Source organism: Topomyia yanbarensis, chromosome 3 (genome assembly GCF_030247195.1).
Source record: "Topomyia yanbarensis strain Yona2022 chromosome 3, ASM3024719v1, whole genome shotgun sequence".
NCBI classification, from domain to species: domain Eukaryota; kingdom Metazoa; phylum Arthropoda; class Insecta; order Diptera; family Culicidae; genus Topomyia; species Topomyia yanbarensis.
The window spans coordinates 374437378-374457250 of record NC_080672.1 but is presented as its reverse complement, the minus strand read 5'-3'; the positions used below and the strand labels follow the sequence as shown (position 1 = coordinate 374457250).

The window sequence follows — 19873 nt, the reverse complement described above, 5'->3', positions numbered from 1 at the left end:
CGTTATATTTATTAGGAGCATGTCAAAAATTGTTAAAGATTTTTTGCATGGATGTAAAATGGTGATATTTTAGGGGTTTTTTAATCATTCTAATTATATATCCAGCAATATCGCTTTCTAGTAATGATGACTGTATTAACCCTTTCATGCCCAACTTTTTTCTAGTGCACGTAGGGTTTCAAAACTATTTTTTCGTGAAAACGGTGGGATCAAGAAACGGAAAAAAACTTTTTTATAAAGGTAGGTGCTTCTCTTGCAGTGCTAGAAGCTGCTCGATTTTTACCTTCCAGTGCTCGCTACAATCCTCCTAGAATATTCACAATAGTCCAATTGCTTGGAAAACGTTGCCAAAAGTAGTCTAAATTGATGTTTTATTAGTTTTCACTAATATTGCATCATAACGAAGTTATATGAAAACTGTCCCTGGCAGCACTGCTCCATCGGAATTCAATCAGACTAATTGCAATAACTTCAGTTCTAGAGCTGATCCTTGTAACTGCTAGTACTCAAATGAAAGCCAATAGTCACATTTTTTAGCTTTACTTGTTTTTGTGAGGAAATCTTACCTCAATCAAAAGTTATAGCTGTTTAAAAACGTTGTTGCCCACAAACAACATGGGCATGAATGGGTTAAGTAAGACAATATTATTGCAAACGTAATTGCAGGGATGTAATGCACCTCAGAGCAAATGAAGAGAAGAATAGAAAACGCTCTTTGCACTTTTCATGCGAACCACCGCTCTTCTCTTCCACAATATACCTCTTTACTTCGATGTGTGTTGCTCCCATACGTGCATTCTACTCGATGGCTGCACACCTCAAAAAGTAGAAATAAAGAGGCTCTTTAGTGTGAATCTTGGTCCCAGGCGTACGGAACCAGAGAAGGCAACCAAAAACATTTTAAAAACGTTCTTCCGCTCAAACTTTATCTGAATTGTAGTTTGATTCTGAGGGGAGGCACAAAAAAGTGGCTCTTCAAGGTGACTCTGAACGAAATTGTGCAGCTCTTGGTGCACAGATCTTTCTCTTTATCGTTTTCAAGTTTTTCTTTGTGCGGTCGTTCTGCACATCGCAGTGTTTTTGTGCTGCTCTATTTTCCATCGGTGTATTTCGCTCTTTGTGGCACATTGTGTGAGCAAATAAAAAGCCTGCGTAGTTGAACACAACCATTTGTATAACTTCAGCCTAAAACTAACTGAAAGTAATAGTGTTGCTGTGCATTGCACTAACTTTGAAAAATACGTTTTTTAAACATTTTATTCCAAACTTGTATGATCAAAAAGTTACATTATACGGCGAGATCCGGCAAAGTTGCTGAAGCAGTATTACAAAACCAGATTCCAGCTATCCGAAAAACATAAGAACTATTCTGATCTTGTCCAATCCACAAATTGCAAGCGATTTGAAAATATTGAAATTTTTAGTAATTTGAGGTAAACCGAAATGCTGTAGGGCCAAATACTATGTTTTTCAAAATGTATCTCTATGAAAATATGCTCAAGCGTCCCTTTTCTTCCCCTTTTTCTACTGATCAACTGTTTGTGCAACTGGAAAAACGAATGTATTCACAAAGATCACCTCGAAATTACTAGTATTCGAGAGGATTTAGAAAATTGACCTCTGCACTGGTAGGTGGATAGATGCCAAATTATTCCAAAAACTTGTTATTGTCTATTTTTTGTTCATATTAAGGCATAATAAAAGCAATAGCAACAACAAATAATTTTGGCCAGGGTTTGACCCCAGTTACTCCTCTGTGCATCGCGGCGAAAATTAAAATAACAGTTTCATTTGTTCTTCTGACAAGGCACACAATATAAAAGTACCCGTCTTTGTCATTCGCTTCGCATTGGCTCGGGTAAAAGCACAAAGCACAATGAGTATCGCAAGCAGTTTTTTTGTAATTCCAAATACCTTCTTCAACATTTTCTCATTTATTTGTTTCAACCAAACGAGATACAAACAGCCGAAAAAAATGCGGTTGGAATTTTAATTTACAAAAATCCCAAATATATAGTTTTAATTTTTATTTTCAAAATTCGAAAAACGATTCATTTAATCACTCTTAGATCTTTACTATATTCGATAAAAACGAAATTAAATTAAACCAATTTGTGCATGAAAATAGAATACCTAACTTTAGTAAGTCAAGCCATATGCGTTTCAAGTTCGTTTTGGATTTAACGTCTATCTGGAAACCAAGTCGTTCTTCCTCGATACTGATGAGACAAAATCGGAAAGAAAATTGTTTTACTTGCTAGAGCCAGCTGTTGTGTACAAAATGGTTTCGCTTCATTTGTAATAAATATAGCACAGCACTCCATATTAGGTCGGAAGTAAAAATGTTTTTGTATAAAATAGAAACTAGTATTGAGTACAAATATCAATTCTAGAGAAAATTTTCAATAGGACGTAAGTGACATTGAGAGCCTGTCTTTGTTTCTTTCTCTTTCGTTTATTACGACGTCATTACAACACTTTGCACTAATTTTCCAGTACATATCGAAAGCCGACGGTTTTTGCTAGAATATTATGCAAATAGTAGAGTAGTAAATGTTGAAATGGTCGAGTAATGAACAGAAGAGAAAGACCCCAAAGAGAATCTCTCATTGTTACTTACGTCCTATTGAAAATTTTCTTTAGAATTGAATAATATTTACATGTCTGATTATAAAAAATCTTGTTGCGCGACAGTTCTCCACGCTCCACACTGTTATTTATCTAGATAAATCGAAACCATTTACTCTCTCCAAACACTCGCTCTCTCCCGCGCCGCAGTCTGTTCATAAGATCAACGATTTGGTAGTCAGTTAGCCGGTTGCTAGTTACTTCCATCAGACTTGTTTGTTCCATGCGCTCGATATCATAACACTAACTACGCTTTCGAGACGCACATCATATAAATTGAACAAATTTGACTGAGTTAATCAATTTGTCGGCGACTTGCTTGTCTCTTGCCTTCTTCTGTTGTTCGAGAGATTTAAAATCATCACTCGGAATGTATCTATCCAAACAGTTGATTTGCAGAAATGGATCTACCAAAGGTAAGCTAGTGTTTAAAATATTATCTTAAGAAACCGGTTCGAAAAATGAGATTAGAGTGCAAAAATGATAAAAACTCGAAAAAAGAAAAAACAAAACGCATAGCATGGCTTGTGCGATTATGCATATTTCTAGTGGAGACGCATGGTGGTCCAATTCATGAGAACTTGTCATTGAGAATCGATAGTCACTACGGTATGTACGTTGGCGGTTCTATTTGAAAAATATAGTACCGTAAAACATGCTGGAAATAACATTCCATTGTTTTTGTCGAAAAGGTTTCCTATTAGAATAGATATTCATCTGAAATAAGTTAGTCGGAGAAAGGGAATCAATCTTATTACCTTTAATCGTATATCATAGTCCTAACTTTGCAAATGGACATTGAAACAAATGTCCATCATAGTGTTTTCAATTGTTATATTTCTATTCTCCCCTGTAAAAAGAAATTATTTGAATTTCCACTTTGCTCAAGAAAAGTTACCAAATGTTAAAACAGTGGTGAAGCAAAATGCTTCATTTTATGTCATGTTAACCAGTAAGAGTTTTTTTTTTAGTTTCTTTAAAAATACCCGAGAAAATACATTGGCAATTTCCATGACCGGGTCGGGTGTGCCTGTGAGAAGTGCTAGTAGCGAAACTCAACAATGATTGACGGCTTCAAGGTCACACAGATTGCGTCGATAGGTCAGTCACTTTATGAGTTTCACTGTCTCCAATGTGGAAAATTCACCAGCGTGCATCTTTTCGGTCGCTTATCTCTTTGGGGATCGTATGTATACATATATCTATGGAGTAGAGTGCACTAGATTTTTGTTTATTTTTTGCAGGGGTGAAATCGCATCGTGTTAAACGACTTACGTTGTCTACCTGAAGCTGGGTTTCAGATTAGCTAAGGTTAATCATTCAGTTTCCATATCGGCACGCAGAAAAAAATGAATGAACCAATTCACGTATGACAACACAACATTTAACTTAGAAACGTTGGATTTGAATGTCTCGTGTTCCACTCGTCAGTAACTGACACTAGATTGTTGTCTGTTAGACGATATATCCACACTAACATTAAATAGACACTAAACCAAACAGTTAACACATCATTTGTGAACGCCTAAAGCAACTAGCTGATACTGAGTGATGTCTCGGTTGGCCAAGCACAGAAGTTCCGGGTGTAGGAAAACGAACTCTTGTCTCTTGGCGTGAGATCCAAACACCTGAATGATATGCAGTTTTTTTGTTAATTTTAAAGTTATAATAATCGCGAAAGCGTGAAGGAGGTTGCGTGTTTCGTTGTATTGCTTGGCAAAATTTGTACGACTGCAAGCTTCCTATTGATGGATTTTTTTTGCTCTGTGAGATTTCGAACATAAAAAAATTGGTTTTCAAAATAAAACTGTCTTTGTCATTTATCGGTCATCACCCAGGCAGATGTTCATCCGCCCCCTCTAGATGAGGACCTGCTAAGCCTAACTATTCGAATGTACTGGACCGTATAGCACACCAGTTTCTTCCACAAGCAGGCGCTGGCTGTTAACCAGTACCACAAGTTTCAGATACATAGAGATTCATAGAGGATAGGCAGAAATTTTTTTATTGATTTTTAAATGGAAAAAGTAAAAAAACATGAAAAGTGAGCCTATTCATAGGGTTCTAGAGTGCCACGGATTGGCGATTCTACGTTGAAACCGCTCGCAGATAGCGCTGGAAGGAAAGTGTTGCTGATTTTATTCTGTTCTGTCATAGTGCATATATTTTCTGTAAACATTGGTAAAAAATGACTTAAACACCAAATTACCGATCAATTTGTTGATAATTGTTTATGAAAATGGAGGAAAATCATCATTTTATCAGATGATGAGTAAACATCTTGCGAAAAGAGTGTAAAACATAGTGGTTTCTAATATTATTCGCAGAGCTATATGCGCTCTGTTTCGAAATGTAATTTGTTGAGCACCGTAGCCGCCGCAACAGCATTTCCCGTTGGTCCTAAGTTAAGCTAAACTTTCATGAGTTGGTGTAAATTCATGAAACTCTCCAGATCACGCGAGGAAAGAATATATCCGGCTAATAGGAAAGTGTCAGCTTTGTATCATGCACAGCCGATCCTTCTCTCCGATAGTCTTCACTGAATCTCCTACGTAGTTCAAAATATAAAGGAGTTTGACATTGGTGCTGATTGGGTCTCGGTTTCGAGTTGGAACTTTATTTATGGAACGATTTTTTATAACTACAATAATACCCCGATTACATTTCGAAGAAATGTATGAGTCAAATAGTTGCAAATGGCTGTAATTTCAGAATAATTGCAAATAAAACTAAATTTCTTACTCGTTTCATTCATATTTTGGCAGTGGTAAGCTTTTTCCGAGAAGATAATGAAGATTTTGTTGTAAGCTACGACTCACTTACGGGTGAAAAAAAGCAAACTGTATCACTTTGCCAGTTCATGAGCTGAATCATAGGTGTCGCATGACTAATTTTGGCTTTGCCGCAAATCGCCAATAAAACCTTCTTACTTTTATTATGCATTGTCGTCGCTGTTGTGCTATCTTATGACAAACGCCATTTTGGGGTAAACTGATTTCGATATGCCACATTACTTGTCTAAAAAATCTACAAAGTAGCGTTCACAGAATTTTGACATTCTGCTTGGTTATAGCGAGAAACTTGCTGAGAAATTTGTAATTTTTTGTTTCAAATGACTGGGGATTGGCTCAATTATCTTGATGTATAAGTTTTTATATGTAAAACTATCTGAGAAATACAATGGCATAATCGTTTTCAAAACGAAACGCACGAATTGTGAAGAAAATGCAATTTAGTTTTAAACTGGAAATATAGCATATTTGGCAACACTGAAACCAAAAATAACTATTTTTCTATATTCCCTGACTCATATCCTTCAAAATGAACCTCACCGATTGTTTATAGACCAAATGAAGCCAAAGATATGAATAAAAGTTAATAATTAATTATTTTTTTCTATGGAAAATTTTCCATGCACGATTATGAGACGCCATACAAATTTTGTCATCGATACACACCTATGACACGTGTGAGTGCGACTTTTGTTTACATTTATAGTAAAACCTCGCAACATAGTCAACCGATCTTCGTAATATTTGAGAAATTAATACAGAATAGATAGAAGCATCAATTGCCATTTTTGAATTGTTTATACCATTTATAAGTTTCAAGATATTCAATGTAAAACTTTAAAAATATTTTTCTCAAAATGTGTTAAATGACGCTTGTCGGAAAAAGGATTTGTGTTCTAACTCCATATATCTACTGCTCTTCCTTACCATAAATGAGAATCAAATTAACACTCAATAACAAACACTTCCAAATTAACACTCAATAACAATAACTTCCTTGACCTGATTCAAAGTCTGTACTAACAGGTTATCGTGCTCAATAAAATTACAAATTACAAATTACAAAATAAACTCTTCATAATTTTCCAATTTTAATTCTCTTTTTTATCGGTCTTGTGCATCAGCACGTCAGCGGATGACAAAACCGACTACTCGGTGAGAGATACTCGGATGAATCTCTGCAACTAGTTGGGTTCAAAGATGAAGAATAAATTATATTTGAAGAACTCAAACACATAGTAACGACCAACAAACTACAAGCATGTCCAATCAGTACATAACATTTTTTTATTTCAACGTATTATCATCATGTCAAAATTGTAAATAAAAGTTATACTCTAAATACGCGTCGATTTCTTCCTCCCGGGAAAGAATCGAAAGTTATACTGTAATGTTAAAATCTAATGTAATGTTAAAATGTTAAAGACCCCTATATTGATATAAATCCCATTTCAAACGATCTCGATTCATCTCCTTATTGTGTCAGGAAAAAAATTCCGCAATATGTCTTTTTTCGTGCTTTACAGTGGTGTAACCCCCTATGTTTATTCTATTTCACTTCGGTTAGGTCTCTGGCGCTGGCGACCCAACTGCTTCCTTTCAATACAAAGGCAATTATTCGCCTTCAAATAAGCTGGTAAAATTCCGGCCGAAAATTTAGGTGTATTCTACTTCAAAACAACCAAATATTTCTATATTTGTTGTTTGTTTTAAAGGGCTACAAAGGAATTGGGTTTCAACGTAAAAAAATACTTTTTCTGCGATTTTTTTTACAAATTTGAGTGAAGCGAATGAAAAACTTGTATGCATTATAATGTATCATTTCAAAAATATTCTGTAATTTATCAAGCAAAAATATCGACAAGCGGCTCGGTGACGAAGCCTTTTATGGAATATCTCTGGAAAAAACACGATGAAATCGTGTTTTTTCAGGATACTCTACAAAAGGCTACAAAATTTCAAAAACTACTAAACCGATTTACTGCAAACTTTGCATACACATTCTATGTAAAAAATACCTAACCCCGAAGAGTTTCCGGGATAATTTTTCAATTAAGGGGGCTTTCTACTCATAAAATAGTGATTTTTTTTTGAAAAGCTGTTTTTCCAGAGACGTTCTACAAAAGGCTTCGTCATCGAGTCGTTTGTCGATATTTTTGCATGGAAAAAATAACAGAATGTTATTGAAATGATGCAGTATAATGTACAAAATTTCACTAGATTTACCAACCTTCCTCATTTTAAAGGCCATGTCCTTAATTTCGATGATTTGGGAGTGTTCTTAATTTTACTTCAACTGTCCTTAGTTTTAGTCAATGGTATATTTGAAATCAATCAGATAAAGTTCAGGAAACATTTTATTCGCCATTTTAGTTGATCACTTCCCTACAGTACATTTGATTTCTATTGTTCAGATTAATGATTCAAAAGTATTGATAAAGTTTATTGATTGAAGTAATGTTTCAAACTAAAGCTTGTTTCTTATTTTGTTGAGTGTTGGCTGAAAAAATGATTTTGTCCTCTAATTCAAAGCATAAAATTTTGAACAGCTCTCATTTTCTAGCACAGGGTTCTATTCCTCATGGTAGTCATCTCGGACCATTTATATTTTTGCTCTATTTAAACGACTTAAACTATTTGCTGAAGTACATTAAACTTTCGTTTGCTAACGACTTCAAACTATTTCAGCTTGAACTAAAGACGCAGAATTCTTGCAGTCCCAGTTGGATGTTTTCACCAATTGGTTCTATGCCAATAGGATGATGTTAAATGCTCCCAAGTATTCGGTTCGAAAGTTAATTTCGACTACAATATTTCACAAATCGTTCTCAAACGGGACTCGTCTGTTCAAGATTTGTGAGTCTGCCTAGATCCCTAATTTGGTTTCTTCAATAACGGAGTAGCAACTACGGACGATCTCTTATGCTTATGCTTTCGAAAAGTTTTGATTCGAGCCAATAACATCCAGCCTGGAATAAGGTACTTTTGAGTTGTTCGAAGTATACTAGTTAGGTTAGTTAGGTAGTTTTAACTTAAATTTAAATATATTTAACTCAACGTTGAGTATAAAAAAAACCTCTCAATGACCTGTGAAATTTGCCATGGTTAAAGAAAAACTAGCTTCAACACGGTTTACCTAATTTTACCTTATTGCACGATACCCCGAGATTGAGTCAAAAGAGCTCAACTTTTGGTAGTTTTCGTATCCGTGTATCAAGCAACATAGATCGCTGTAAAAACTTACTAGACCTAAAAAATGCTGTAAAAACTTACTTGACCTCGATCTCCTGTCTGTACGCTGAGATGTTTCGGAACCAGTTTTCATTTCCGATTTAATGCAATCTCGAATCGACATCGACATTCGCTAACAGAACAAATTAAGGGTATAACAGACCCTTCATCCAGTATGTGTCGTCTTTCCATATATCCAAAAAAAAAATCCATGCAGATGAGCAAAATTGGTTAGCCTCGGTCAAGATTCAGGATGTCCTTATTTTGCTCTTAGCCCATCTGGTAACCCTAGCTTCACCCAAATTTCTAAAAAAAATTCGAGGAAAAGCGTTTTTTACGCTGAAACCCTTATTTCCTCTTAACATTTTCCTTGCCCACTTTCTTGTTTATTAAGGCGGAAAACGGAACAGCCAAATATTTCAGTATTTGCTGTTATTGCCATCATTGTGCACTTTACTTTACTTTAATTATTAAGCCAACAAACCCGCGTAGTTTTCATTTACTCGTTTCTCAATTTAGCCTAAAAACGACCGCTGAATATTGCATTCTCAGCTACAATGCAATGAAATACTGTCCCTTTTTCGTTGAACATTGCTCTTTTCCCTGCTCCGGAGCAAATATGAGCAAAAATACTTGCTCCCGTTTACTCCGGTTTGCTACCAAAAGAAGAAAACCGAGGAAAAGAGAATACAGGCACGGTTTCCTTCCAGTTGTGTGTTTGACAGCAAGTCATTTGTTTGGACTAAAATGCCGAGGTTATAAAAGATCATTTCAACGCTTTTTTGTGAAAAGGGCGATACTTACAAATGTAAACATAAGGCTTTTTTCATACATGCGAATGAGGGCTTTAAAACGCAACAAATTAACCTAAAAATTTGGATTCTACGATATTGCTTTCTAAAACTACAGCAAAAAATTCATCGGCGAAACTGTATTTTTGTTTGTTTATTTAAAGTTTCGCCCTCCACGCTTCATGCAAACAAACAGGGCGATACTTATTTTATTTTATTTATTTATTTATTCTTATTTTTCATCTGACCTGTGTTGGTCTACATGGAATGTTTCTAGAATGGGAAAAGCCCATTTCAGGATATACTTCAAAAGCAATCCTCAAATGGGCGTAAAAACCCATCATCTTTTCAAATTTTTCACAGTTGATTACAATGATTTTACACTACAATTAAACATAATCACATAGTACACAGTATTGCAAGAACAAAAATTACAAATATTACAAAAATGGAATCTTAAAATCTAAGTCAACCTTCTTAGTCTATTTTTGAAAACATCACAAGATACAGAAAAGTCAAAATGGTCATAAACACTATTAAAAACATTACACATCGCCCTAATGGGTTCGTTCTGACCGTACTCTGTGCGCTGAAATTCCAGTCTTAAGAAGTTATGCGATCTGAGATTTCTAGGGGGCACATAGATATTTATTTGCGAGAGAATATCTGGAGCATCTATTTGACCAGTTAATATCTTCCCAACAAATACTGCTCTAAATGTGTTCCGCCTTTGCGCTAGGGTTTCCATATCGAGCAGACGACAGCGATCGATGTACGGTGGTAGCTCTGCTGGGTTACGCCATGGGAGAGTTCTAAGAGCAAAACGGAGGAATCTTGCCTGCACTGCTTCTATTCGGTTGATCCAAATGTTCGTATAAGGACACCAAATGGGTGCTGAAGCTTCCAGGACAGATCGAACTAGTGAGAAATAGAGTGCCCGTAAACAATATGGATCAGTGAATTCTTTGGCGATTCTTATAATGAAGCCGAGGTTTCTATTTGCCTGTGCAATAACATGAGAGTAATGATTTCTGAATGTCAGTTGTGAGTCCAGGAGTACTCCGAGGTCTCTGATAACTGTCATTCTCTCTAGCGATTCCCCTGAGATGGTGTAGCTCCAGAGTATTGGATTTTTTCTGCGAGTAAAAGATATTATGGAACATTTGGCCACGCTGAGAGCCAGCAAGTTGCGACTACACCAATTACAAAAAGCATCTAAGTGTCGCTGCAGCGCCACGCAATCTTCTATTGACCGCACAATGAGAAATAGTTTGAGATCATCAGCGTATATAAGTTTACACCCTGGAGGTATAACATAGCAAACGTCGTTGAAGAACAACGAAAAAAGCAACGGTCCTAGATTGCTCCCTTGAGGCGCTCCCGACAAGTTAATGAAGCTGTATGACTCGCTATTTCCTAATTTTACAGATAGAGAACGATTTACGAGATATGATTTAAGCCACCCTGTGAAATTTGACGAAGCGCCCAGCCGCTTTATCATTGCTAGTAGAAGAGAGTGATCTACACGATCGAATGCAGCCTTGAGATCCGTGTATACAGTATCGACCTGAGATCCAACTTCAATATTTTTAATACAGAGCGAAGTGAATTGGGCTAGATTAGTAGTTGTCGATCTGCCTGAAAAAAGCCATGTTGATCCTTCGATATGTATGCTTTGGTCTCACGAAACAGCACGTTTCCTACTAATATCTCAAATAACTTTGATCCAGTGCAGAGTGAGGTTATGCCACGATAGTTCGCAACATTTTGCTTATCACCTTTTTTAAAAACGGGAAACATAACTGATTTTTTCCAACACACGGGAAACGCCGATTGCAACAGTGATTGGTTGAAAATTAGCCTTAAAGGCGTACACAATGCGCTTGCGCATCTTTTCAGTATAATGGAAGGAATACCATCTGGTCCTGCTGATGTTGAAGACTTTAGCTTTCGCATGGCAGTTAAAATATCTTCGTCAGTAAATTGGATATTACCTACATTGATTACATCATGAGGGACATTCTGAAGGCCATATTCCACCTGAGTGGAGTTAGCCGAGTCCTTTTTAAACACACTCGAGAAATGTTGAGCGAATAGGTCACAGATGCCGCTTGGAGTGCTTGATGTTTCACTTGCAAGGAACATACTGGAAGGAAGCCCATTTTCTTCGCGTTTTCCGTTAACGAAAGACCAAAACTGCTTTGGATTTTGTTTCAGGTGTGATTGGGTTTGTGCTACGTGTCTTGAATAGAGAAACCGATTATATGTCTTGTAACTGTTGTTAGCTTGAATAACTGTTGCAATCTTTTCAGTTTACGTAGCTGACGATTGGACCATGCCGGTTTTGGTCGGGGACGTGGTGCGGGAACTGTTATTCTGAATAGCTGTTTCAGGACCAGTGAAAGTTTTTCTACGGCAACATCTACATCGGTCGCGGAATTTAACAAAGTCTCCCAATCAATTGCCTGTAGTGAACTTTGAAGCCTAGAGAAATCAGTCTTCGAAAAGTTGAACTCCCTGACATCCAGAATTTCGTCAAAAATAACCAACTGGGGACAAATCTGCGTTACTAGAAGAGGATGATATGCGTCACAGGCAACTAATGGCTCAAGGGCTTCTGAAACTAATCGAACGCCTTTGAGTATAGACGTGTTTTTACGGTCCGCAGTTAATTGTTATTTATTTATCTTTCTACCGTCGCGCGTGTGTTCAATCCTATTAAACAACGGTTATCATAATGAGCTGCAGTGTGACATCTTGTAATATCAGCGATGATCGTTTCTTGTGGCAGTGTGAATTCTGCAGAAAATGTTATCATGCAGCTTGTGTAGGAGTCCAGCGAAATCAAGAAGAATTTATCTCGCACTTCATGATTCCCCTGTGTGCAGATTGCCAGCATAATCTAAAGGTAGGCATAGACACACGAAAAGTGCTGTACCAACAGGAAAAATTATTTGAATCTATAACTACGCAAACGGACTGCAACTTACAAATAGCAGCCGACATAAAAAAGTTCAATTCAATTGTTGACTTATTCGAAAATGTTGAGCTGCAGCTTAAAGAATCAGTGGCGAATGTGAACATAAACACATCGTCGCAAGTGGCAAATGCTGTATCGGCACTATCGCAGGCCATTGACAGTAATTCTTTTAATAAGGCCGATGAGCTGGTCACGCTGAAAAACCATATCACATCACTATTCAACATATCTATGGGATCCACAAAAAAACACATTGAAGAGTATGTAAATGATCTCACTGCCGATTTGACCAGAGAATTGAAAAAAATCTGCAGCGAAGTTCAGAACTTGAGCACCCTTACCATAGATATGGCAGCTCATTGTAATGAACACTACCTGAGTGAATCGCGTCCTACACGTGAAGTTTTAGACGAAGTGAAAATTATAACAAATTCAGTTGGCAGTGACATTCTCAAAGAAGTACAATCTTTTGCCGGCTCAATTAACGCTTTGGATAGCAGTATACGCGATGCTTGTTTGCCACCAGCGGGCCCCAGCTTGATGGACGAATTAAATGCCCAATCAACAAAATCGGGTGACTCAGGTCACCGTTCCACTGCCGAAGCCACTGAAGGGTGGCGCTTTTTGGGTTCGAAGAAAGTGTGGCGCTCTGACTGGACGGAGTACGACACACGTAATCAGCGTAGAATTCAACAGCAAAAGATGAAAGATAGGGCGATGGCACGAAGAAAAGCTAATAAAAAGCAGTTGCATCGGGTAATAAATGATCGCAATAAAAACGGACACCAACGTAGCCGTAATACTAATGAGACAAATAAACATCAGATATCCAGAAGCAGTTATTATAACTATAACCTCATTGACAACAACAATAGCAACAACAATAGCAACAATAATCGTAACAACAATCGCAACAACAATAGCAGCAATAATCGCAACAACAACAACAATACGCAATGCGGTCGTCCAACAGCTGGCAACTCTCTTCCCCGGGATAAGGATCTACTTGCGGCGGCAAGGGTGCAATTCTCTAGGCCTCCGTTTGAAAATCAGCGTGGTATCAGGTTTCAACGTGGTGAAACACTGAATCCATACCCGGTTGTACATCAATTTAACTCAACTTTCGCACCAGATAGGTTTGTAACCCCCGTCCTGACGAATTCCTTTTCTCAGCGCTGTTCAGCTTGTTCCTGTGAGCATTCGTGTTTTCGTCCAACCTAACGCACTCTTCAGAGGCAGACCATGACGAACCGGTTACGGATGAAAACGGATCAATAGTTTTGCATGATATTTCTAAGTATGACAAATTGCCATTAACTTTATCAGAAACGCTTTCAGAAATTTTGATATATTGTCAAAATTTTAATCGTATGCAGAGCGCATCTAAAACGAGCAAAATCTATAGTAATGTATTGAGCTCCTCTTATTCTGTTATTTTAGGCACTGAAACAAGTTGGAACGATAGCATAAAAAGTGAGGAAATTTTTGGTAGTGGCTTTAACGTATTCAGAGACGACCGAAATCTTTTAGAATCTCAAAAGAAGTCTGGTGGAGGAGTTCTTATAGGCGTTTCGGCTCAATTTAATTCTGAAATTCTTCCCACAGTGAAGTTTAAAGAATTTGAACATGTTTGGGTTAAAGCGAACATTTCAGGTGAAATACATGTTTTTGCCTCTGTATATTTCCCACCAGAGCATGCTAATATATCATCGTATGAAGCCTTTTTCAAAATTGCTGAACAAATTTTATTTGAACTTCCGGTCGAGGTCAAAGTTCACATTTACGGAGACTTTAACCAGCGCAATGCCGATTTTATTCCGGATTCTGAAAATGAAAATATTCTAATCCCAGTCGTAGGAGAAAACGAAACATTGAATTTCATCTCTGACAAAACTGCTAGCATAGGATTAAATCAAATAAATCATGTAAAAAATCAACAGAATTGCTATCTTGACCTTTTATTTACAAACACTCAGGATGATTTCTGTGTATCTGAATCTTTGGCTCCTTTGTGGAAAAATGAAGCTTTTCATACTGCTATTGAATTTTCTTTGTTCATCCATAAAAATCAAGAACCCAACGTCTATGACTTTGAGGAAGTCTTTGAATACCATAAAGCTAATTATGACAATATCAGACGGAAGGTAGGTAATGTCGACTGGCAAAATACTCTTAGGAATGAAGCGAATATTGAAACCGCCCTGGACGTATTTTACAAAATAATTTTCGAAATTATTCATGAAGAGGTGCCCATTAAGAAGAAAAGACGACACGGTAGCTCGAAGAATCCTATTTGGTACAATAGGCAAATTAAAAATCTGAAAAATAGGAAACAAAAAGCCCACAAGCTATACAAGAAAAATCAAAATAACGAGCACTTGGAACAATATCTCGACATTTGCGATAAACTAAATATTGCCATAGATTCTGCACTTGCGGATTACAACTCCAAAACTGAACAGCAGATTAAATCCAGTCCAAAGAATTTTTTTAACTACGTCAAAACTAAATTAAAATCAGACAATTTCCCATCAACAATGCACTTGGATGACAACGTACATAATAGCCCGAAAGAAATCTGCAACCTATTTGCAACATTCTTCCAAGAAATATATACAACTTTTTCTGAACAAGACCGCGATCGCGATTATTTTGCTTTTCTTTTAGATTTTCCTATGGATATTGGTGTCAGTCATGTCATAGTGGAGGACATTTTCAATGCTCTAAACCATTTGGATTCATCAAAAGGTGCTGGCCCTGATGGAATTCCACCATTATTTATGAAAAACCTAGCAACCGAGCTTACAACTCCATTGTTCTGGCTCTTTAATATGTCTTTACAATCTGGAGAGTTTCCCAAAACATGGAAGAGTTCTTTCTTAGTACCTATATATAAATCTGGGAAAAAATCTGACGTTCGCAATTATCGTGGAATAGCCATAATCTCCAGCATTCCGAAACTTTTTGAATCAATCATTAACGAAAAAATATTTCTTCAAATAAAAAACAGAATTACTAACCTCCAACATGGCTTCTTCAAAGGTCGTTCGACCTCAACAAATTTACTAGAATTTATTAACTATTCACTGATTGCAATGGACAATGGAAACTACGTGGAAGCACTTTACACAGACTTTAGTAAAGCATTTGATCGAATCGACATCCCAATGTTACTTTATAAATTAAAAAAGATGGGAATTGAGCCTGAGCTGCGTACGTGGTTAGAATCATATCTATCCAACCGCCAGCAAATAATCAAATTCAAAGGAAAGCAATCTAATCCAATTGAAGTCACCTCAGGAGTTCCACAAGGCTCTCATTTAGGACCTCTATTGTTTATTTTATATGTGAACGATATTTCCTTCCTTCTCAAAAAACTGAAAGTACTAATCTATGCCGATGACATGAAACTTTACTTGGAGATAAGAAATGCCGAGGATATTGATACATTCCAAAACGAAATTCTGGTTTTCCACACGTGGTGTCAAAAAAGCCTCCTACAGCTAAACGTGAAAAAATGCAATTCAATCACTTTTAGTCGAAAACGACAAACACCGAATGTTGTGATTACCCTAGGAAGACAGACTGTAGCAAAATGTGAAAGAATTAGGGATTTAGGCGTTATATTAGATTCCAAGTTAAATTTTATTGATCATTATAACACAATTATTCACAAAGCTAACAACATGCTCAGTTTTATAAAACGCTTTAGTTATCATTTTGTAGATCCGTATACAATCAAAACATTATATATTGCTTATGTTAGGTCGATATTGGAATATTGCAGCATCGTTTGGTGCCCTTTTTCAAGCACACATGAAGAACGAATAGAATCTGTACAAAAACAATTCATATTATTTGCCCTTCGTAAACTAGGTTGGATAGCATTTCCTCTGCCATCTTATGAAGCACGCTGCATGCTTATCAATATACAAACATTGAAGGAACGTCGTGAATTTGCAATGCTTTCGTTCATTAATAATATCGTCTCGCATCGTATTGATTCTGCCGAAATTTTATTCAAATTGAACTTTTATGCACCTTCTCGACAGCTACGAAACCGAAGCATATTCTCAATAACTCCATATCGCACAAATTATGCAAAATATGGCCCTATAAATCGAATGATGGCTGTTTATAACCGCTATTGCGAATCAATTGATTTTACAATGTCCAAACTAAAACTCACACAATATTTTATACATAAAAGAAATTTTAACGCATAAGAAAATGATTCTGTAAAAGCTGAAATTGTTTTATTTATAATAAAATTACGTATATATATATATTTTAGTAAATAAGAAAAATGTAAACATTACTGTAACTATACCAGTCTACATCGATTGACGAAATAAATAAATAAATAAATAAAAAACGGCGCAGTTAATAGAAGCTTCTTCATTTACGAACAGGAGATCCAGGGAAAGGCATAACCGGAGGGTGTACTCTTCCAAAGAAATCCTGGCTGATTATAGTCACCAAACAGTAGATGAGCCATGTTGGGTTGAATGGAAGTTGCGATGTCAAGTGCTGAGTCTATGTGCTTCTGAATAATATCTATATCACTTGCGGAATCAGGGGGAATGTATACTACGCCTACACAAATATTAGTATCGCGCCCGCGAATATCTACCCATAGATGTTCGAGCTCGTTACTATCCGTTTTATGTTTGGACGAGAGCCGGTTGGACACCGCAATAAGCACACCACCACCACGTTTTTTACCTGTACTGTCTGGATCGCGATCTTTACGGTAAACCGTGTACCTTGGGCCGAATAACTGGATCGAATGGATTTGATCATTCAGCCACGTTTCGGTTAGAACAATGACATCATATTCGGCCTCTGAAACAGCGACGAACAACTCGTCAATTTTTGTGCGTACTCCTCTCACGTTCTGGTAGTAGATACTAAGTTGTTCCTGTTTTGCTAGCAGTTTAGAGGCGAAACTGTTTTTTCGTATTTTTTTATGATTATCAAGCTGATACCAGCTGTAAATAGTAACAATGATCACTATTGAAAAAACCCGGACGAAATCGGTGGTGTAAAACGGTAGTTATTCTAAAAAAACGTAAGGGCGATACTTCAATGCTGATAGGTGCGACTGAAAAACTAAACAATCACCAAAGGGGCGATACTATCATTTTGTCGATTTAAATAGCAAAAACAAATTTTAATTTAATAATTTCAAATATATTATGAAGTTTTGGGTTTCGATCACTGAATCATGCAATCTAGGATGTAAAAAACACAATAGTTCTTAAATAGGAAATAAACCCAAGTCTGGAAATATACACTGTTGATTTTCTTTGAATGGTGTCACTGCTAGTATCACCCTTTTCAAGAAAAAGCGTTGATTTGTTGAAAAAACTTCCGGGTGAATGAAAATAGTATCGGCCTATATGAGTTGTGATCGGAGGCTGGTTGTCCTGATTGTGGAATAGCGCTGTTACCCCCCAAAGAATTTGTTGAATTTGTCTACGTCTTTTCACTAAGTCAGGCAGATTTTTCAGCAAGTTGAATTTGAATCTGTCTCCGCCATCGAAAATGGTGCTTCGTTCGTGGAATCATGGAAGGGCGCGACGTCCCGGAGCTGAATCGAGGCATACTTTATGAAATTCTTCACTTTATTTTTGTTTTGCTCCATTTGCATCAAATGATAATAAATTTAACAAAGTATGCATAGCCGGATGGGCGATCTAGCACAAAGTTGCTAGAATTATTTGGCGCATGGAAGTATTCTAAAATATGGCCAAAATTTTGTCCATTTATGGTAGTTGCATAGGTATTTGCATCTCGCTGTGATCTCGGCATTTGAAGCACTAATTTGAACCTTTCCTATTTTCAACAGCCAAACTATGGACCCCAGTCGCTTATTTCGCCAAGACCCTATCGACGGAAAGAGGTGCTCAAAAGTCTCTCCGTTCCGTGCTCCAATCACAGCTCGACGAAATCCGAAATGCCGGAACGTACAAAAAAGAACGCATCATTGTATCACCCCAAGCGACTTCCATCAGCGTAGAAGGATCCTCGGGAAAGATACTAAATTTCTGCGCTAACAACTATCTTGGATTGGCGGTGAGTTCAGGTCTGCGATTTTTTTAAAACTATTTCTCATACAAGTTTCTTCACAGTCTAATCAAGAGGTGATCAATGCTGGTAAAAAAGCACTGGATGAGTACGGAGCGGGATTAAGTTCAGTGCGATTCATTTGCGGTACCCAGGACATCCATAAGCAACTGGAAAAGAAGCTATCGGAATTTCATCAGCGAGAAGACACGATTCTGTATGCGTCTTGTTTCGATGCTAACGCCGGCATTTTTGAAGCTGTTCTAACCCCAGAGGATGCCATATTCTCCGACGAGCTGAATCATGCCTCCATCATTGATGGAATTCGGTTGTGCAAAGCAAAGAAAGCAAGATACCTACATCGGGATATGAAGGGTTTGTATTTTGAGGTAAATTTTGAAATTATTTCGAGCTAGAACCTAATACCTTTTTCAGATTTGGAAGAAAAACTCAAATCTACCGACGCCCGAATCAAAATGATCGTCACAGACGGTGTCTTCTCCATGGACGGCAACGTGGCTCCGTTACCGGAGATTTTCGATCTGGCAGATAAATACGATGCTCTTACCTTCGTCGACGATTGCCATGCAACAGGATTCTTCGGCCCAACAGGCCGAGGTACGGAGGAATTCTACAAAATGCTTGGCCGCTGTGACATCATTAACTCTACCCTGGGAAAAGCACTCGGGGGAGCAGCGGGAGGTTATACGACTGGTCCGCAGGAGTTAATCGATTTGCTGAGACAAAAATCTCGTCCGTATCTGTTCTCGAATTCCCTGCCACCACCGGTTGTAGCCAGCGCTAAGCGAGTCATCGAAATGCTTATGGAATCCAACAGTCTGACGGCGCGAGTTCAAAGCAATACCCGAAGGTTTAGGGAAGCTATGACAAAAGCAGGATTCACCATCTCTGGAATGGATCATCCCATCAGTCCGGTGATGCTAGGAGATGCTCGGCTAGCGTCCGAATTCGCCGACGAAATGCTAAAAAGAGGAATCTATGTCATCGGTTTCAGCTATCCGGTGGTTCCTAAGGGGAAGGCTCGCATTCGGGTGCAGCTATCCGCTGCCCATACCGATGAAGAAATCGATCGAGCAGTAGCTGCTTTCGTCGAAGTGGGGAAGCAACTGAAAGTGATTTCTTGATTAAATTCAGGTGACGATTCATGAGAAGGAATATTCTTTAAGAAATTGTATCTTTACGCAAAAGAATAAAATCTGCTATCGTCTAACAATTGCAGGTCAATCTATATTAATTTAACGAAATTTCTTTTTCTTTTACTCCATTGCACAAGTCTTTCTAATAAAGTACCATGATTTATTTCAATAACACTGCCAAATAACCTACAGCCTAGTTAGTGCTGTCTATATGTCCCTAGCAGC

The 19873-nt window shown here is 37.4% G+C and overlaps 1 protein-coding gene across 1 annotated transcript; it reads left to right on the top strand.

Annotated features, from left to right (window-relative positions):
• The first annotated feature begins 2806 nt into the window (after positions 1 to 2806).
• Positions 2807 to 19725, top strand: LOC131689613 (2-amino-3-ketobutyrate coenzyme A ligase, mitochondrial). The gene is made up of 4 exons (XM_058974826.1): positions 2807 to 3044; positions 18274 to 18500; positions 18557 to 18866; positions 18927 to 19725. The coding sequence occupies exons 1-4, from the start codon at positions 2999 to 3001 to the stop codon at positions 19634 to 19636; spliced, it is 1293 nt and encodes a 430-aa protein (XP_058830809.1). The 5' UTR covers positions 2807 to 2998; the 3' UTR covers positions 19637 to 19725.
• The last annotated feature ends 148 nt before the right edge of the window (positions 19726 to 19873 follow it).